Source organism: Myotis lucifugus, unplaced genomic scaffold, assembly GCF_000147115.1.
Source record: "Myotis lucifugus unplaced genomic scaffold, Myoluc2.0 scaffold_28, whole genome shotgun sequence".
Lineage (NCBI taxonomy): Eukaryota > Metazoa > Chordata > Mammalia > Chiroptera > Vespertilionidae > Myotis > Myotis lucifugus.
In genome coordinates this window covers 7,089,256-7,109,825 of record NW_005871076.1, presented here as the reverse complement: position 1 = coordinate 7,109,825, position 20,570 = coordinate 7,089,256, and the positions used below count along the sequence as shown (strand labels likewise).

At 36.5% G+C, this 20,570-nt stretch overlaps 1 protein-coding gene and 1 long non-coding RNA gene across 4 annotated transcripts in view; one reads left to right on the top strand and one right to left on the bottom strand.

Annotated features, from left to right (window-relative positions):
- PKD2L2 (polycystin 2 like 2, transient receptor potential cation channel) overlaps positions 1–20,570 on the top strand; it is a 32,538-nt gene that overhangs the window by 2,799 nt on the left and 9,169 nt on the right. Inside the window, exons 3-12 of one of the 3 annotated variants that reach the window (XM_006086548.3) lie at positions 484–617; positions 2,157–2,413; positions 4,273–4,494; positions 8,401–8,629; positions 9,925–10,029; positions 10,324–10,505; positions 16,047–16,167; positions 16,508–16,609; positions 18,875–18,939; positions 19,523–19,577. In XM_006086548.3, the coding sequence (XP_006086610.1) occupies positions 484–617; positions 2,157–2,413; positions 4,273–4,494; positions 8,401–8,629; positions 9,925–10,029; positions 10,324–10,505; positions 16,047–16,167; positions 16,508–16,609; positions 18,875–18,939; positions 19,523–19,577 (1,472 nt within the window). Of the gene's footprint in view, positions 1–483; positions 618–2,156; positions 2,414–4,272; positions 4,495–8,400; positions 8,630–9,858; positions 10,030–10,323; positions 10,506–16,046; positions 16,168–16,507; positions 16,610–18,874; positions 18,940–19,522; positions 19,578–20,570 lie in introns of all 3 variants that reach the window. The other 2 variants (XM_014453875.2, XM_006086549.3) reach the window with 2 other exon arrangements.
- LOC106696762 lies at positions 6,370–17,285 on the bottom strand. The gene is made up of 3 exons (XR_001347720.2): positions 17,205–17,285; positions 11,917–12,054; positions 6,370–6,428 (listed from the first exon to the last, which is right to left on the bottom strand). It is a non-coding gene; the product is annotated as an uncharacterized LOC106696762 (long non-coding RNA).

The window sequence follows — 20,570 nt, the reverse complement described above, 5'->3', positions numbered from 1 at the left end:
CCCCCCCCCCGCCCCCACCAGGGATTGAGCCCACAACCCAGGCATGTGCCCTTGACCAGAATCAAACCCAGGACCCTTCAGCCTGAAGGCTGACGCTCTATCCACTGAACCAAACCAGCCAGGGCAAAGTCCATAGTCTTAACTACTCACCATAGTATATTGCCTGCTCTCAATATACGTAATAGAAAAAAGCCAACTTGCAGAATAGTATGTATAATGCGATCTCATTTTTATAAAAATAATTTTCTTTATAAATGTGTGTGTATAGAAAAATCTGGAGAGTATATGCCAAATCTAACTCTAGCAGTGGAAGTACAGGAATCTTCTTCCTGATTTATATGTTTTTATTTTACTTTTATAATTAGACAAAAATTAAAATTGAATTTTAAAACAAAATTGGGGACATATTATAAGTACATATTTAATCCTGATAAACTCAGTTTTTAAATATAAGTTTTTAAACAAAAAAATTCTTCTCCTTAGTGTCTTTTGGGATGGTAAACCCACATATGTATTACTTAAACAAAGTTATGTCATCTCTGTTTTTGGACACTTCTGTGCCTGGTGATGAAAGGAGCAACTTTAAGTCTATTTGCAGCATCCCTGATTTTTGGAAGGTAAGGTAGCATGTGACTGTGGATAAAGTAGCTTTAGTTATTGCATAAATGTTTGGCACATGTAGTAGGCACTTGATACAGTGCATATTTGGTGAAGGAATGAATAAAAATGAATATAATTTCTTTATATTAGAGTCAACCAACCAGTGAGTGTTTATTGAAGAGCTATGTTCTCAGTGTGTGCTTATTTTTTAAAAAAATAAATTAATAAATATTGTCCTAGCCAGTTTGGCTCAGTGGATAGAGTGTCGACCCACAGACTGAAGGGTCCTGGGTTCAATTCCCAGTAAAGGGCATGTACTTGGATTGCAGGCTTGATCTCCAGCCCTGGTGGGGACATGTGTGGGAGGCAACCGATCAATGTATATCTCTCACACTGATGTTTCTCTCTCTGTCTCTCCCTCTCCCTTCCATTCTCTCTAAAAATCAATGGAAAAATATCCTCAAGTGAGGATTAACAAAAAATTAAAATTTAATTTTATTTTATTTAAAATAAAATTAATCTTATTTATTGCATTTGGAAAATAGAAAACTTGCTTCTTATGTGGTAGGATCCAAAGTCAGTCTATAATTGTGTATAGTGAAAATTACTCTTTAATTGCCCATAAAGTGAAACATATGTTATGTGGGTATACTATACAACCCTATACTGTGTGAGTGTTACAGTAATGTACAGTATATAATAAAGAGTATATATACAAAATATAATTTTATAGTGTTTTTAATTGCAAAAGAGAATAATTCCTTCAACATTGAAACAGATTTGTTTTTTTCATTACACTTAGCAAGATGCTTACATTGTGAGGAAAGAACAACTAAGAAAACAGTAGTTTCAGGTATCCCATGTCACAACCATTGGAGCTGGAAGAGGTGGGAAAGGCTTTCGAGAGGTGACTATTCAGTTGAGTTTTAGAGGATTAGTAACAGAAGGGCATTCTAGGAGGAATTAAGCAATATGTTCTATAAGTAATTCTACATATGGGGCTATATTTGACATTATAGGCATACTAGAGGCCCGGGGCACAAAATTCGTGCACTCAGAAGAGGTACCTCAGCCCAGCCTGTGCTCTCTCCCAATCCGGGAGCCCTCGGGGGATGTCTGACTGCTGGCTCACCAGCCATGAGCCCGGCTTCTGGCTGAATGGTGCTCCCCCTGTGGGAGTGCACTGACCACTAGAGGGCAGTTCCTATGTTGAGCATCTGCCCCCTGGTGGTCAGTGTGCACCATAGCGACTGGTCATTCGGCCATTCGGTCTATTTGCATATTAGCCTTTTATAATATAGGATAGAAGATGAGATAGAAAAGGCCAAACTATGAATTAGGTCAAATAATGAAAGCCATGCTAAGAATTTGGAACTTATCAAGGAGACAAGGTCATCGTTATCATTAATATTAATGTTGGCTTGGTCAATAATTTTCATACTCATTCTCAAAATCACTGATTTTTATATTCTTATGGATAACATTATGAATGTAGAGTCTGTTATTCAGTTGACATGAAAATATTTTTCCCATAACATTTATTTTTCCATGTGAAGTTTATGGAAGGACCCCTTTTGGAAGGTCTATACTGGGACTCCTGGTACAGTAACAGCCAATTGTATAATTCAAAGAACAGCAGTCGCATCTACTCTGAGAACATACTCTTAGGAGTCCCCAGAGTCCGTCAACTAAAAGTCCGAAACAACACATGCAAGGTCTATTCATCCCTTCAGTTTCTGATGAGCGATTGTTATGCCAAATACACTTCTGAAAATGAAGACATATCTGATTTTGGCCTTAAAGTTGATACTGAGTAAGTAGCATAAAATTACATGTAACATTTTCTAGCAGCTTACCATTGTATCTATAAAAAATTGTGAAAATATGTGTATTTTCCAAATAATACCAACAGGGGTCTTATTCCAATAATAGTATCAAAGGACGACTCAGCAATGCAGTGTCTAAAAAAGAAAAAGAAAGAAAGAGTTGAACCTGTTATTTTTTTTTGTCTCCCAAATGGTATATGAAGTGCTAACTCATTGGACACAAGGCAAAGTGTCCATTTTTGCTCTTATAAGACTCAATGAGCTCTTCTGGCTCTGGCCAGACTCACTTCAAACACATCCCAAATGCTTCTTGGGATCCCTAACGAGTATCCTAGGTGTCTTGGGCAACTTTCCTTCTTTCTTAGTGCAGCTTACTTCAATGATGTCTCTATTGTTGCTAACATTAAAAAGGGGGCAGTTATGCTCTACAGGCACTGCATCTGATGATGCCTGCCAAAGTTGTTATGACCATTGTTCTTCAAAATGACTGAGGCTACTGCTAGTGTAGACTCCTGTCTATATATACATATATAAATGCGTGCCCTAGCTGGTTTGGCTCAGTGAATAGAGCATCGGCCTGTGGACCAAAGGGTCCCAGGTTCAATTCTGGTCAAGGGCACGCACCTTGGTTGCAGGCTCCTCCCCCTCCCTGGCCCTGTTTTCTCTGTCCCTTTCTCTTCCACTCTCTCTAAAAATCAATGGACAAATATCCTCAGGAGAGGATTAAAAAAAACACAAAACCAAAACCACTGACACTACCTCCCTTTAGCACAGAAACTGCTGGCATCATTGTTTTTAGGGTCCTGTGAAAATTTTAGGGGGCAGATCATCTTTTTTATGGAATTTTCATTAAATATGAGTATTTTTTTCTTAGTGGTGTCATTTTTATCCCCCTATAAACAAACATAGTATCATTAATAGAAATACAATTTAAGCAGTACATCTTTGGATAATCGTTCCAATCTGTTTTGGGTAGATAGAATGACTAAAATGAGGAATCAAGGCTTTATTTTTTTTATATACATTATAATTAAGTTAAAAGAAAAAATGGAAACGAAATTTAGTTACACACATTTTACTTTGATTTATGTAATTTCATTAAAATAACATACCCATCTAACAATATTTACATTATGACAAAGGTCCTATGTACTGGGTATTTTATAAATGGTATATGACCTTTAGAAGACAGACAATGAAGCACCTTTTTTTCCCATGCTGAGACAGATATTTCTGAATCTAAACCTTTGGTATTCTTGTTCTAGTCAAAGACTTAAGATCTAATAAAACAACAGAGACAATATGTTAAAGAACAAAGTCAGTTATTATTTTCTAGTTTTTAAGCTCCCTGAGGCAAAAATAGATTTAAAAATTTTTTTTCTTATAGGTAGTCCAGTGTCTTGTTCACAATAAGCATTAAAAAATGAAAACACACTATTGCTGTGTAAAGCTAGGGGTCTAGAGGCAGCATGCAGCTGCACAGGTAATAACTGTGGGTACAGAGACTGATGCTGCTTTATGGGAAGAATCTGTATTTACCAGCTGGTGTCTGGCTGCCTGTCTGTATATGGACGTTGCTGTGAAGAATTGTCTTGTCTGATGGCTATATGGCCACTGGCTACTGCAATAAAGACTCATTCTTATACACACAAAAAATGAAAACATATTAAATATTCTTTTAACTTCATTCTTAACTCATTGTTTTGCTTCAAAATTACTACAATACTTACGAACTTAGTACTATTTTTTTTAACAACTACTTTTGAACCAAAGTTTACTGAAATTCTTAGAATGCTTCTCATTCAGGTCCTTCTCATCTCTCCACTGTTCTTTTTATATCTAACAGATGGAAGTATTCTACTCCTAATAGCAACTCCCCTTGGCACTGGGGATTTGTTGGTGTTTACGGAAATGGGGGATATATTTTCACTTTATCAAAATCAAAATCTGAAACCAAAAACAAGTTCATTAAACTTCAACAGAACAACTGGATCACAAGAGGGACTCGAGTTATTTTTATTGATTTTACGTTATACAATGCTAATGTAAACCTGTTTTGCATCATCAGGTGAGTGACTCAAAACCTATTTGTTAAGAAATTTAAAAAGCATCCAGAGCCCTGGCCAGGTGGCTCAGTTGTTTGGAGCCATGGTCCCATATACCAGAAGGTTGCAGGTTTGATTCCCAGTCAGCATGTACAGGAAGCAGTCAATCAATGTATCTCTCTAAAAAAATAAAATAAAATAAATGAAAAGCATCCAGAACTCTTATTAGGGTTTCCAGTTTTTGCATGTCTGTACTGAGATTAAAATTATAAGCTTAAAATATAATGTCATTCTGCTAATAATGAAAAAGAAGGTAAAGTACCATCATATTATTTCATTATTTGAGAATATATTCAAGAACTTGGAGAATTACATACAATATGTTGGTTTTATATTACTAAAGGATATGTAATTTTATTGTCATCCTACAATTGCAGAGGTCTAACATTTAGTCTTGATGATTTCTTCTTCTATTCCAGTCATTCAAATCTGTTGATTTCCTTTCAGAATGAGCTTCCTTATTAAGCTATAAATTTTTCTCAAGAATGAGCAATTTTTATTTTAAACAATATATAACAGCACTCTGCATCCTAGAAATGATTAGAGTTTGTGGTGATTTGCAAAAATTGCCCCAAATCTTCACATCTTTGCTATGTAACTTTGCAAGTGCCCTCCCACCCAGAGCAGGGTGCACTGTCCCAGCCTTTGATGCTTAGACTCAATCATGGACTGTACAACCACAACACCCAGGGACCAGCTGCGAACCCAGGAACACCGCATCTCAAGCAGGGTGAATACGCGGACTCGGATGAGCTATAGACTCAATCATGTGATTTGTTTTGATCAATGGAATATTAGCAGATATGATACAAGCAGGAGCTTGAAATGAGTTTGTACACTAAAACTTGCTCTCTTGCCTGGCTGGGTAGGTCAGTTGGTTAGAGCCGTGGTCAGCAAACCGTGGCTCGCAAGCCACATGCGGCTCTTTGGCCCCTTCAGTGTGGCTCTTCCACAAAATACCATGTGTGGGCACGCACATACAGTGTGATTGAAACTTCGTGGCCCATGCGCAGAAGTCGGTATTTTGTGGAAGAGCCGGTATTTTGTGGAAAAGCCACACTGAAGGGGCCAAAGAGCCGCATGTGGCTCGTGAGCCGCGGTTTGCAGAGCCGCAGTTTGCCGACCACTGGGTTAGAGTGTTCTCCTGATATGCCAAGGTTGTGGGATGGGTTCCTAATCAGAGCACATATAAGAATCCACCAATCAATGCATAAATAAGAGGAACAACAAATCTATCTCTCTCTCTCTCTCTCTCCTCCTCCTCCTCCACCCTCCCTCCAAACAAACAAACAAACAAACAAAAAGTAATTTTAAAAAATGTAAAACTTGCTCTTCTGCATCTCTGCCATTGCATGAGAAGGACATGCCTGTGCTAACTTGTTACCCACAAAGAGGAAGATAGACATCCTCTCATGCAGAAAAAGAGGAAGAGGAATAAGAGGAGGAGGGGGAGAAGGAGGAGAGCCGACCAAAGAGAAAAAATTCTTTCCATTAGTCCAATTACCTTAGGTCAGTGGTCGGCAAACTCATTAGTCAACAGAGCCAAATATCAACAGTACAACGATTGAAATTTCTTTTGAGAGCCAAATCTTTTAAACTGAAACTATATAGGTAGGTACATTGTTATTAACTTAATTAGGGTATTCCTAAGGCTTAGGAAGAGCCACACTCAAGGGGCCAAAGAGCCACATGTGGCTCTCGAGCCGCAGTTTGCCGACCATGGCTAGGTCATCTGCCTAACCTGGACCATGCTCATTGGTTTAGGCCTGGGTTCTAGAATCAAACATTGGCAAAGTAAATAGGATTACCATGACTGGATCTGTCTGGGAATTGAATCCGTTTCCTCTAAGTCAGCGGTTCTCAACCTGGGGTCGAACGACTCTTTCACAGGGGTTGCCTAAGACCATCGGAAAACACATATATAATTAATATTGTTTTTGTGATTAATACTATGCTTTAATTATGTTCAATTTGTAACAATGAAAATACATCCTGCATATCAGATATTTACATTATGATTCATAACAGTAGTAAAATTACAGTTATGAAGTAGCAACGAAAATAATTTTATGGTTGGGGGTCACCACAACATGAGGAACTGTATTAAAGGGTTGCAGCATTAGGAAGGTTGAGAACCACTGCTCTAAGTGATCTGGGAATGGGTGAACCACTTTTGCCTCATGAGCCTTACAATTTTATTCCAAATGGAATAGGAATTAGTGTTTACTCTGATTAGGGGATTTTTCCCTTGTGCAACAGTTACAGTGAAACACAATCATGGGCTTTAAAATTTGTAAAAATTAATAAAACAAGTGAATTACCTTAAGCAGCCAATGGAGAGTATACCTATTATTTTAAAGTTCTTCTCTTTAAGGAATCAGAGTTGTTGGGTTTTTTAAAAAATATGTTTTTATTGATTTTTTTAGAGAGAGGAAGGGAGAGGAAGAGAGAAATAGAAACATCAATGAGAGAGTAACATCAATAGGCTGCCTCCTGCGGGACCACTACTGGGCATCGAGCCCACAACCTGGGCATGTGCCCTGACCAGGAATATAACCGGGCGACACTCAACCAACCAAGCCACACCAGCCAATCAAGGAATCAGAGCTTTTTATCAACATTATTCACCCTTCCTACTAGTCCTTATCAGGATAAAGTGAAGCATACAAATCACTTCTATGTCCTAAATAAGAGTAGAAACACTGGGGTAACTGGCGTAAAGGCATATGAAGAACTCTTTGTAATACTAGATTAAATCCAGATTTCCTTTCTCTAGGTTTTATGCTTATTCCTTGTTACCTTTTAAAATGTTATTTTTTTAAAAAACAGATTTTGAAACTTTTATCTCATAGTATATATAATCAGTAATTGTGAGTAAGTATGTTGCTTTCACTAAGACCTCATCTACTTGTTTTCCTTTCTATACACTGTATCTGGGAAAGTAAATGCGGTCCTTTTTCTCCCTTTTTGCTTCTCTATTTACACTTCAGATCAAAATATTGAGTTTCTTTCACTGTGCTCACTTATCCAACATTGCACACCTACTATGTGCAAAGTGAAACCAATAGTTCTCCTTCCCACTTGTTAACTGGTTGTTTTGTTTTTGTTCTTGTTTTGGCAGCATCTTATTCCAGTACCAATAAGATTTGCTAATATCTTTAGGTAAAAATAATAACTTTGTGACATGGTGATAGAGATGCTTGTTCCTTAAAGTACTGCCAATTCTTAATTATCTGAAATTGTGAAGAACATTAGAAGTACAGTGAACAACCTCAAAATCTTATTATATTTAGTGATGGAATTCATTTTAATACTTATATTTACATATAGATCTTCATATCTAACATCAGTGCCTAAAGTAAACATAACACTTGCTTTAGTAGAATATGTGATCTTGACGTTTAGAATATGTGATATGATAAGGTAAAGAAAGAGAGTGTATTTCCCTTCTCTGACATATTCAAGAATTACGTATTTTGGGGGGAGTCCTGACTAATAACAGTAACTAACGATATAGCATTTTCTTGAACATCATCTCATTCTCCTGTGGAGATAAATTAGTATTCTCAGTTATGAACAAACAATCTAAACGTAGCATAGAATGAATGTCTGGCTAAAATCACATCTCATTTTCTTATTTATCTTGGTCTTTGACCACTGGAAATATGCAAAGTACATAAAGAGTACAGTCATTAAAAAAATGTAAATCCAGTAGAAATTTTTCAAATTGAACCCGTGACCTCAAGAAAACATATTTTGTATAAAATAACTGGTTATCATTAAATTACACATCAGCACCAATTAGAAATTTCACATTGAATTACGTACTGAAATATAAATGCCTGAAATGCATACATCTAATTTTACAGGTTGGTGGCAGAATTCCCTGCAACTGGAGGAATACTTACTTCATGGCAGTTTTATTCAGTGAAACTCCTCATCTATGTTAGCTACTATGATTATTTTATTGCTTTCTGTGAAATCACATTTTTAATTTTGTTTACTCTCTTCCTAATACAAGAAGGCAAAAAAATGAAAGAATTTAAGTTTGCCTATTTCAAACGTATTTGGAACTGGCTAGAATTACTACTTTTGGTGGTAAGTATATAGTCACATGTATGAAGGAACTCACATATGAACCCATCAATAAGAGGTGCAAAAAGCAGAAATTTTTATTCATCAGAACTTATTTTAAAAGCTTCAAATATCAAATCATAAAATGAACTGTTATAGTACATACTAATGGTGTGCTTCCAAAAGGGAAAAGCCTTTTTTTTTTTCCTGGTTTGATTCTTGGGAGGACCAGGGTAAACCTAGAGGAATAGGTAATTCCATAGGTATCATGATTTAATGTGCACAATAGGTCTCACCTACCCCCACTCAAAAATCTATTCTTCACAATCACGTTGAAAATCATGGATCTTTTCTCTGTTGCCTAAATCTGCTTTCCTCCTCACACTGAATTTTGAAAGAATAGCTAAAAGACACAAAATACTGAAGGGGGAGGAGGTTTGAACGGCTAGAGGGTAGCTTGTGGGTACAGAGGACACCAGTATGGGGAAATAGTCCCTGAAAGAAACTCTGAAGACTGCCAGTCCTGGTCACTAGAACATAATAAAATAAACAGAGATGTAGGTAGGTAAGAGCGTGGTTTAGGAACAATGAACGAACACTTCTGGTGTATACAATCTGATCTTTCACCCCTATTGGCCAAGTTAATAGCTAAGCCTTGTTTCCCAAAACCAGATTGAAAGTTTATCAGAGTCAGAAAGTGTGCCATCTACCTTTCTAGTACCCCCAATAATGTTTAACATATGGCAGGCATAGTGTTACATGTTTAATGATTTGACTATGTCAGGCAAGGGAAATCAAAAGGAAATTTTCATGACAGTTATAAAGCTCTGACATCTAGTCCTGAAATCTTCTACAGAAGTTGTTAAAGGGTTCCAACGGGGCTTCTTTGTTTGAAACTGTAAAATATGGTGGAAATATAAAACCTTTAGGTATCATGTAGTTACATGGAGCAGAAATCCTTACAGCCTAGCCAGAACTATAGAAGCACTGTGTACATTTGTGTTTTAGGACTCCAGGAAACAAGCAGGCAGATAGAGTAGGATGGTCAGGTTGACCAATATTTTTCTACATTTATGATGATTAAACTGCTATAAATTAAGGCTTACTTCCCTGTACTAAAACCCTATGTTTTATCTCTCCCTCCCTTTTGTTGAACTTTTGGTGAACTTTTTCATGTGCTTCTTCATAGACTGCAGGAGATTTAGAGGTAGAAATAGCCTCTAATTTAACCCTTCTCTTTTTTCCCCATATAGCTGTGTTTTTTGACCATTTTCTTCAACTTATTCTGTAAAATACAAATTTTTCTCTTACTTGAACAGCTGTTTAAACGTACTGAAGAATATTCAGACTTCTATTTGCTCGCACACTGGCGCATTTTTTACAACAATATACTTGCTATTATCATCTTTTTTGCATGGATAAAGGTATTTATATTTTATTATATTCGATACAATAGAATAGATGTAATATTTTTATATTAGATATCAAAATGGGAACTTAAACTACAAAGCATGAGAAAACAAAAGGATATCCTTAACTAAAAGTAATTTTACAAGTAGTTTGGCCATGTAATGATTGCTGACACGTCCTTAAATACCCCTGACTATCATTAAGCACCTCTTTGAAATTAAAGCAGATTTCTTCTGAAGCTAATTTAACTTATTCTAAGTAATTATAATCTTTAATATCCTATTTCAATTAACTATGTTCTTTTTCAGATATTCAAATTCATAAGCTTTAATAACACAATGTCTCAGCTGTCATCAACCTTGTCCTGCTGTATCAAAGACATAGTAGGATTTGCCATCATGTTTTTTATAATACTCTTTGCTTATGCCCAGTTAGGATTTCTTGTTTTTGGATCACAGGTTGACGACTTTTCTACTTTTCAAAATTCCATGTAAGCTCTTCATATAAATGTAATTATATTTTCCAATTTATAACAAAAAAAATCACGGAAAGATCTATGTTAAGTAGTAACATAAGCTTTAATAACTTTAAACTTGGTTTTATATTTTCACTAACAGCTAAGTATGTCATACTCAAAGTATGGTTAGGCATTGAAAGGTCCAAATGGATGGTGATATCAGTTTTTTAAGAGTTACTAGGTAAAATTGGAAAAATAATTTTCATTTCTCACTAGAAGTGAAATTGGCTCCATGTCTCTGAGCAAAGGAAATCGTGTTTTCTTTAGAGGTCTCCATCTTTAGAATCCTTTTATTGATGTTGACCTGATTGCTCTTTGCTGCTCTGGTAAAGCTGTGTTTTAAAAATAGCTTTATACACATAAAGCAATCAGCAGGCAACAAACTTATAAAACTAATTAGAATCTCTAGAAAAGTATTCAGGCTTTCCTTTAACATTGAATAATTTTAATAAATTTACTCCACTTTTCAAGTAGGTAAAGCAAGCTGTCTGTATAAGTAAACTATGATATTCTAAAATATCAATTCTCAAAACATACTCTGTGGACTCTAGACCAAGATTGTCTGCGGGGAAATGGCCTCAGATATAAGTAAGATTGGGAAAATATGCAGTGGATAGTAATGGCTGTGAGAAAAACCCCAATAACTTAACTTTAGTTAAGAACATATTTGTCCATGACCCTTTTTGTTGATTTTGGGGACATCTGGTCTAAAGAAATGTCTTAGGTTGCCCTCTTTTCACCATCCACATATAAATAATTGAAGTACCAATGTTATAAAATGTAATAACATTTTTCTGAAATAAACCTGTACTAAATCAGTAGTGGGAAGAGTAGGGTAGAAACCAAGAGGATTTAACTCTACTTTTCCAATTCTGCCATTTGCTATTTAACATTTCTAGACCCTAATTTCTTTATCTGTAAATGAAGGGATTGATCTAAATCACTTCCAAAGGTCCTTCTCAACTTCAAACAATCTATAATTTAAGAAGTCTAATTAGCCCGATCAGTGTGGCTCAGTGGTTGAGCGTCAACCTATGAACCAGGAGATCAAGGTTTTATTCCCTGTGAGGGCACATGCCTGGGTTTTGGGCTTGATCACCAGTAGGGGGGCATGCAGGAGACAGCTGACTGATGATTCTCTCTCATCATTGATGTTTCTATCTCTCTCTCCCTCTCCCTTCATTTCTCTGAAATCAATAAAATATTACAAAAAAAATCTTTTTTTAAATGTCTAATTAGCTTATCCTGAGTAAAGAATATTTGCAGTTTCAACAACTTTTTGGTCATTTCCTAGGATATCAATTCAAATGTTACTTAAAATGTAGTTGTATTAGATATTGAATATAAATGTAGTAATTTACAGAACCTCAGAAATTTGTCTTACCTTGGTTGGTGGGAAAATTGGAGGTATAAGCCACAGAAAAAAGTAGAGAACTCTGGAATGGATTGAGGGTGTTTTTGTGCTTGGTAATGATGTCCTAGATTATTCAGATCAACCACCTCTTCAGGACAATTGAAAAAGCTGGAAAACATTGAAATTCTTTAGAACTAACAAAAAAGCGAGTAATAACTGGGCCACAATCTGAAGGCAAGAATCCAGAGAAGCCCAGCACCCAATGCTACTTTTGCCCTGAAGGGCTTTTTTTAAGTCAGTAAGAATTTTTTTTTATTGTGGTAAAATACACATAAATTTATCATCTTAACCATGTCTTGTAAGGTACAGTTCAGTGATATTAAGCATACTTATATTGTGCAACCATCACCACCACTCATCTCCGGAACCCTTTTTAATTTTGCAAAACTGAAACTCTATACCCAGTAAAAAAGAACTCTTCATCTCCCTGCTTATCCCAGACCCTGGCAACCACTGTTCTACTTTTTGTCCCTGTGATTTTGATTACTCTAGGCACCTAGAGAATCATACAGTATTTGTCCTTTTGTGACTGATTTATTCCACTTTAGCATAACAGTGTTGTAGAGTATGTCAGAATTTCCTTCCTTTTTTAGGCTGAATAATAGTCCATATATGTTTATACCATATTTTGCTCATCCATTTATCTGTCAGTGATTTGCCTCCATATTTTAATTATTGAGCACACGGCTGTACAAATATCTCCCTGAGGCTCTTTTACTAGTAATTCTTTTGGGTATATACCCATAGATAAAAGTGCTAGGTCATATAGTAATTCTATTTTGAATTTTTTGTTTGTTAATCCTCACCCAAGAATAGTTTTCCATTGATTTTTTAGGGAGAGTGGAAGAGAGGGAAAGACAGAGAGAAACATCGATGTGAGAGAAACACATTGATTGGTTGCCTCCTGCACGAGCCCCAACCAAGGCCTAGGCTGGGGAGGAGCCTGAAACCAAGGTACATGACCTTGATCAGAATCGAACCCGGGACCCTTTGGTCCACAGGCCAACGCTCTATCCACTGAGTAAAACCGGCTAGGGTATATTTTGAATTTTTTTAGGAACTGCCAAACTTTTCCACAGTGGCTATATTATTTGGCATCCCCACTAGCAGTGCACAAGGGTTTCAACTTCTCTACACCCTTGTCAACTTTTTATTTTCCAGTCTTTTTTTTTTAATAGCTATCCTAATGGGTATGAGATATTTCATTGTGGTTTTGATTTGCATTTCCCTAATTCGTGATAGTGAGCATCTTTTCATGTGCTTATGCATATGTTGGCTCACTTGATGGCCCCAAGGTCCCTTAGCTCTGCTTGCTTTTCTTCAATCTTTTTTTTTCCTGTTCCTCAGACTCGATAATAATCTTCAAATTCACTGATTTTTTTCCTTCTGCTTGTTCAAATCTGCTTTTGAATTCCTCTGGTGAAAAAAAATTTTTTTTGGTGAATTTTCATTTCAGTTATTGATCTTTAGCTCTATAATTTTTTAGTTTTTCTTTTTATTTATATTTCCATTTTATTCATATGTCCTTTTCTTTACTTTCTCCATGTCTTCTTAGTACTTTGAACATCTTTAAGATGATTGTTTTAAAGTCTTTGTCTAGCAGGCCTGCCATCTGATCTTTGTCAAAATTATTTCTATTGGTTTATTTCTTTCCTTTTAGTGGGCCTTATTGTATCTTTGTATGTCTTGTCGTTTTGTTGTTGTTGAAAACTGGACATTTGAATGTAATAATGTGGTAACTCTGTAAGTTTGATTCTTTCCCTTCCCCAGGGTTTGCTGGGTTTGTTGTTATTGCAGACTGTCTCCATACTAAGTATCAGCCTAAGATGTAAACTTAATGTTTTCTTAGGTCTTTTCTGAGCCTGTGTTTTCCTTAGGGCATGCATGGTGAATTTCTAATTTCCTCCATATTTGTAGTTGGTTTTGAATACCATCCTAGGCTATAGTATCTCCCAAAAGGGGAAAAAGAGAAAAATGAAGGGGGAGGAAGGGCACTAGCCCTTTAAATCCCAAGGACATTGCTTCAGCTGCGGGGAGAGGGAGCTTAGAACAAAGATGTGGAGAACACCTGCCTCTGTGTCTGCACCTCTGTGATCAGAGCAGCAATCAGAACACAAACCCCTGATGTCTGGAGAACAGGGTCCTTATTGCCCATCCTGGCTCCCACGAGCTGCGTGTAAACTATTCCAGGAATACATGCACAGCTGTATGCCATGGGATGGAGGTGGGAGATGGGTAGCTACCGCCAAACTAAAAACTGGAATTGATCAAAATTGTCTGAGCCTTTCCTTGGAAGTTGTGAGCCTTCAACAGACTCCAGCATTCCAAAATAATTATATCAGACCAGACAGCTGCCAATGTGATTGTTGTCTCGGTGAGGAGACAGATTCTGAGTTTTTCTTACCACCTTCCCAAAATCTCCCCCCTGAAGGCATTTTTGCTGATCTAGAAAAAAAAAAGTTGAGAAACTGTGTTTCTGACCACCTCTTCGGAAGGAGACAAAAGACAATGCCCAGGACCTGCATGTGTGTTTGTGTTAGGGGGTGGAGGGCAAAGGTGGATTTTCAGATAACCTCTTTACAAATCAAGCAGGAAGCCTAAAGTGCTCCAGCCTCAAGTTAAAAGTAAAACCCTTATAGTGACTTGAAGCCTGAGTTTAATCACCTAAGTGTCCAAGGAATCTCATATCTCAAACTTGAATTAAGATGTCCTGGGCTAGCCCTAGGTGGTTTGGCTCAGTGGATAGAGTGTCCATCTCCGGACTGAAGGGTCTCGGGTTCGATTCTGGTCAAGGACATATGCCCAGGTAGTAGACTTGATCCCCAGCAGGAGGCAGCCAATCGATGATTCTCTTTCATCACTGATGTTTCTATGTCTCTCTCCCTTCTCTCTGAAATCAATAAAAAAAAATGTGTGTGTGTGTTTTTAAAAAAGATCAAGTTGGAAATATTAAAACAGAACCTTTTATTCTCCTATCCCAAAAAGGAAAAATCATTTGATTTGTTTCGAAATTTTGGACTCTTTGCAATTTAGCATTTCTCTTTTTACTTTGTGTAGAAGAGCATTACAAACCAGTATTAAAAGCTGGATAAATACTTTGAGCATGACTTAATAAGGTTTTGGGTATTAGGAATGAAATTCCAGATAACTGAGTCCTAGGACTCCAAATAGTCGATTTCTTTGAACGCATTTTCTTTCTTCTTGGTAGCTAGCCCTAGGACACTTTATGTGATTGGCTAAAGCAACAAGTTACAAGAAGCGCTCTCCCTTTTGACTGACTGGCCAGTCATGCGAAGTATCTACATACTTTCAAAAATTCCTTCCCAGATTCCCCCTTAATATACAGAACTCACATAATTTATAACATACCCCCGATGTGTCTGGCAATGCCACTGCAAATTAATGAGAATAATAAGACCTCAGATTAAGAGATTCTAATTCTACCTCTACAGCTATGCTCATTCCAAGCCTTAATTTCTTAATTTTCCAACTTTAAAATTATGAAAATGAAGAATTAAAAAATATTTTCAATGCTATTTCACATCAAAACCAAGTTTTTATTGTTATTGGAGAGAATAAAATAAACCTCAGTACCATGTTTGAGACTTAGCAAGTGACTAATTATTGGCTCTTTATTTTCAAAGAAGAGCAAAAATTAAACATATCATTGATATCAGAAGACATTTAGGGCTCTTGGTTCTAGGTACAAGTTGAAAATCACTTGAACAAAGTGAAAGTATTCTAAGCTTTAGAAAGGCACAGGAATAGCTAAGGAGGCCATTGTGAAGATCAGTTGGTAAAAAGGTAGCTCAAGGTTCAAATCTTGCAGGTAAACGTTGGGTTGACATTAGTTAAATAAATTGAAGCCCAACATTTCCTGGACTACCTGTTCATCTATTGAGGTACCTCAAGTTTTGCCTTCAGGGGAATTTTCTACACCCAGTTTTATAGAACCCTGTGCTGTAACATAACTAAAGCCATACAGCATATGCCATACACAGCTAAATACTTTCCTAGACACATTGGTTACCCCCATCAGTTGTCATGCGTGTATAATGGGATATAATATTTTCTAATCTTTTTCTTTCTTCTCATCAAAGATTTGCACAGTTTCGAATTATTCTCGGGGATTTTAATTTTGCTGCTATTCAGCAAGAATATCGCATCTTGGGACCCATTTACTTCATCACCTTCATCTTTTTCATAGTCTTTGTCCTATTGGTAAGAATGACCATATATGTTTCCTTTTTTGCGTACATATTTTAGAGTGAAAAATGAACAACTTAGGAGAAATTGTAGTACCACTGGTTAGCTGTCAGAACACTTCACATTGACTAATGCATATATAAGTAACCACTCACATGCACTATTTTAAATTCCGTTTATTTTCCATAAACATGTCTGCCCAGGTCCACAAACTACACAATTTCTCTATTACTGACCATATGAGTTACTCTTAAAATTTAAATATAATTTTACAAACCCCAGCACTTGCCAAAATCACTAACATTTAAACTAAATTTTTATTGAAATAATTTATTATTTGAATATTTCTCTCCAGAACATGTTCTTGGCAATAATTAATTATACCTATTCGGAAGTGCAAGATGATTATTCATTAGGCAGAAGACCATATTTTAAACTTGGTGAAATGATTAAGAAGGTATGTCAAATTCTTTTCCTAATTAGAATTCTAAGACAAATCTTGTTCAGTTTATACGCTTGTAGTTTGAATAACACTTAAATCCAAAAGTGGGTTCTGGTTCTGGTGTGTGTTTTTGAGGGGAGTGTGTGCGTTTTTTTGGTTTGGCCCAGTGATAATCATTTTTGTATTATTTCACTACCAGGGCAGTGAAATAAACTCTCTGGCTTTTTTAAAAAGCGTGACCAAAATTATTTCAGAGTTTAATGTATCAAATAGTAATTGGGCTATTTACTAAATGCAAAGCACTGAATAAACGTCTCTCTCCAAAAGTTTTCCATTTAGATGCTGGCTAATTTCTATAAACAATCTAAACTCAGAACTCCATGTGCCTTACCTTCCTCACTTTCCTATTTCCATTAATGACAACACTCTTCTCAGGTACCCTAGGCTCTAACACCTTGGACTTATTTCCTTGTCGCTTATACGATCTGCTGCCAAGGCTTGTCTAGTTTTTGCTCATGTGTGTGGAACTCAAGGACACTCTTAATTCTGTCACCACTTTATCAGGGCCCTCAGTACTTTTCACCCAGGCTTTTGTATAGTAACATCTTACCTGTTCTAGCCTCTTTCCTGTGCCAGGCCAGCTCTGAGCATATCATTTCTCTGCTCAAAATTCTTCCGTTTCCCCAGGCCTATCAAAAAAAGTTCAAATTCTTATTATTCTTGTTGTTAACTCTCACCCAAGAATATTTTCCCATTGATTTTTAGAGAGAGTGAAAGGAATGGAGACACCGAGAAACATCGATGTGAGAGAGACATCGACTGGTTGCCTCCCACATGCGCCCTGACCTGGCAGGGATCGAGCCTGCAACCCAGGTATCTGCTCCTGACCAGAATCAAATCTGTGACGCTTCAGTCCACAGGCCGAAGTTCTAGCCGCTGAACCAAATGGGCCAGGGCTAAGAAAATAATATTCAAATGTTGATTTGAATATTAAATATTCAAATAAATTATTTCAAATTCTTTACCCAAACATTCAGGGCCCTTCTAAAGTCTCACAGCCCCAAACTATCTTTCTTTACAGTCATCTAACTATAGAATTTCTACCTCCTATGCCTCCATTTCCAGTATGGTAGGTCCCAGCCAATGTTGTAAGCACAGTGCTATTTACTATGCTTCCTCTCACTCTCTCCTCTGCTCATGTCATTCTCTGAACCCAAGTATATTCCCTGTGCTCTCTCACTGACATTCTATTTCCTCCAACAAAGGAATCTTCTCTGGCCTCTATTTCTTTTTAAAATATGTTTTTATTGATTTTTAGAGAGGGAGAGGGAGAGAAACATCGATGAGAAGCATCATTGATTGGCTGCCTCCTGCATGCCCCCCAATGGGGACCAAGCCCGCAACCTGGACACGTACTCTGACCGGGAAATGAATCATGACCTCTTGGTTCCTGGGTCAATGCTCAACCACTAAGCCACACAGGCCGGGCCTTCTCTGTCCTTTTGACACTACCTCACTTTGGATGGTAGCAACGTCATGTGTGTACAAACCATCTTGCCTACCTCTGCATAGCCACAGCTTTAACTAAAACACTTAACATGAAAAAGGGCCTAATAGGTGTAGGGTGGGTTAGTGGGATTTAAGCACCAATGAACTTCCTTGTGGTTTCATCATTTATCTTGATTATGTTGGTTCTATGCATTCAAGTGTTAACTTTTTTATTTTAATTTTTATATTTTATTGATTTGAGGAAGAGAAATATTGACCAGCTGCCTCCTACTGGGGATCAAGCCTGAAACCCAGGCAAGTGCCCTAACTGGGAACCAAACAGGCAATCTTTCTGTGCACAGGACGATGCCCAACTAACTGAGCCATACGGGCCACAGTGTGTTAACATCTTTAATGCAATAACTGTTAACAGTACTTTATTTTTATTGTTGACACTATTGCAGATGTTCTCCCTTCCTCCCCTCTTTGCCCACCTATCTCCCAGCCCCACTGTTGTCTGTGACCATGGGCTATGCATATATGTTGTTTGTTAAAGTACTTTTTAAAGGGTGGTTTGTTTTTTTTCAAGTGCAGGTCTGATGCCCACAGAACTTTTTCCTTTGCACCAGCAGGCAGAAACCATAGTGCTGACAAACTGAAAAGAAGGATAATCATAGCATTTGCCTCTACTTTTCTTTAGTGTAGCAATCCCTAGAGACAGGCATTCCATATTTCCTTTACCTGGACCAAAAATTAATACAGGATATATTTTTTATTTTTTATTATGTCCAGAGTTACAACAATGTGCTCAAAAAACTCAAACTAAAGAAACCTCAAGAGGCTGAAGACAATAAAAGGTAAGATGACTTTAAAATTTTAATTTACCATTTTAAATCTCTATATTGTATGAGAAACTTATGAGAGTAAGATTTTGATAGCAAAACCACCATCATCCAAAGTGCTGGCTCTATATGTTAATAAATCCAGTAGTGCTTCTGAGAGTGTCTTGAAACTCTAAGCTAATTTAAAAGAAATATAAGGTATGCCATACCACTAATAAAACTTAACAGAAGCTGGACAAGAGGGTGAAATTCCTCTATAAAGGTAGGAGACAATTTTAGTCTACATTTAATGCATTTATTTAGCTATTGAAATAAAAACATTTACACAAAACATTAAGAATACACTTACATTTATTGAGTCACTTTGTCATTAAAATGCTTTCCAAACCCACACTTCTGACAATGGGACATAAATACTTTTTTATAGTTAGAAATGTAATTCTCTGAGTAACTTCTTAATGACCACATTTTCCAAAAAGTCAGATATCAAAAAGAACAGAAATGCAATTCAGAACCTTTATATAAATCTGCTTGTATTTTATGCTGGCATTTCCCTATTTACTGACATGTGCCTCTAATTTTTCGTTCATATTTTCAGTAGGAAAAACAAAGATTTGGCTGAACAAGCCAGAAGAAAAGGCTTTGACGAAAATGTAAGATGTTAATTTTCTCATAAAGAAGTTATAACTTTATTAGAAGTATGCTTACAAAAATGTTCCAAGTTAGAACTGAAATGATTTCTTTTTTCAGAGCATTAGTTGCCACCTCCAAATATTTCTCCCAGAATCTATACCCTTGTTTAGGACAAATCATTTGGATTCCAGATGCTCCCTCTTTCTTATTGGTGCCCTCAGTCAGATACCCTGGTCCTACAGCTGTACTCTCACTGTGGGATAATCACACAGGGTTTAGTAAGTATACTCAATTGAGATGATTATATAAATTTTCTCTAGTAATCATTAATATATGATAAATCACTTTAATGATTTTTTATATTTCAGAACTATAACATATTCAATAAATGACTCAGTATATATACATGTATGTTTAAGAAATAATTATAAAGCACACAATATATGCAAGGAAAGAAAATGTAAGCCAAGGATTTTTATATCTAGCAAAACTGTAATTCAAGGCTCAAAGAGTTTTGAATGTGGAGGAACTCAGGTAATACTGTTGTATTCCTGAGGATTCTATAGGGATCAGCTTCTGCCAACCAAGAGATGATTGGAGAAATTTTGGAAAAAAGAAGGAGGGACAGAGAAGGAATAAGCAGAAAAAGCTGACTGATTGGTTCATATAGTAGTATAATAGTTGAAATTATCTTTTAGAGTTAACCAAGAAGAAAAGAAAAAACATTAGCATATTTAAGAGTACAATAGTAAATAAGATTGTTTTAATTATTTTAAAACTCCTTTATCACATTTTAACATCTCTGAAATCAAGATGTGCCTTATGGTTGATAGTGTATCATACGTTAATTGGCAGCATTTTTCATAAGTGGTACATAAAAAAAAGGTGTGTCTTACAGTAGACTCCACTTCTCATATACAAGGAAATATAGAAACATAATTTAAAATGTAATTGGGTAGTAGAGAGGAAGGAGATGAGGAGGAAGAAACTATAAGCTAATTTTCTTGTTAAAC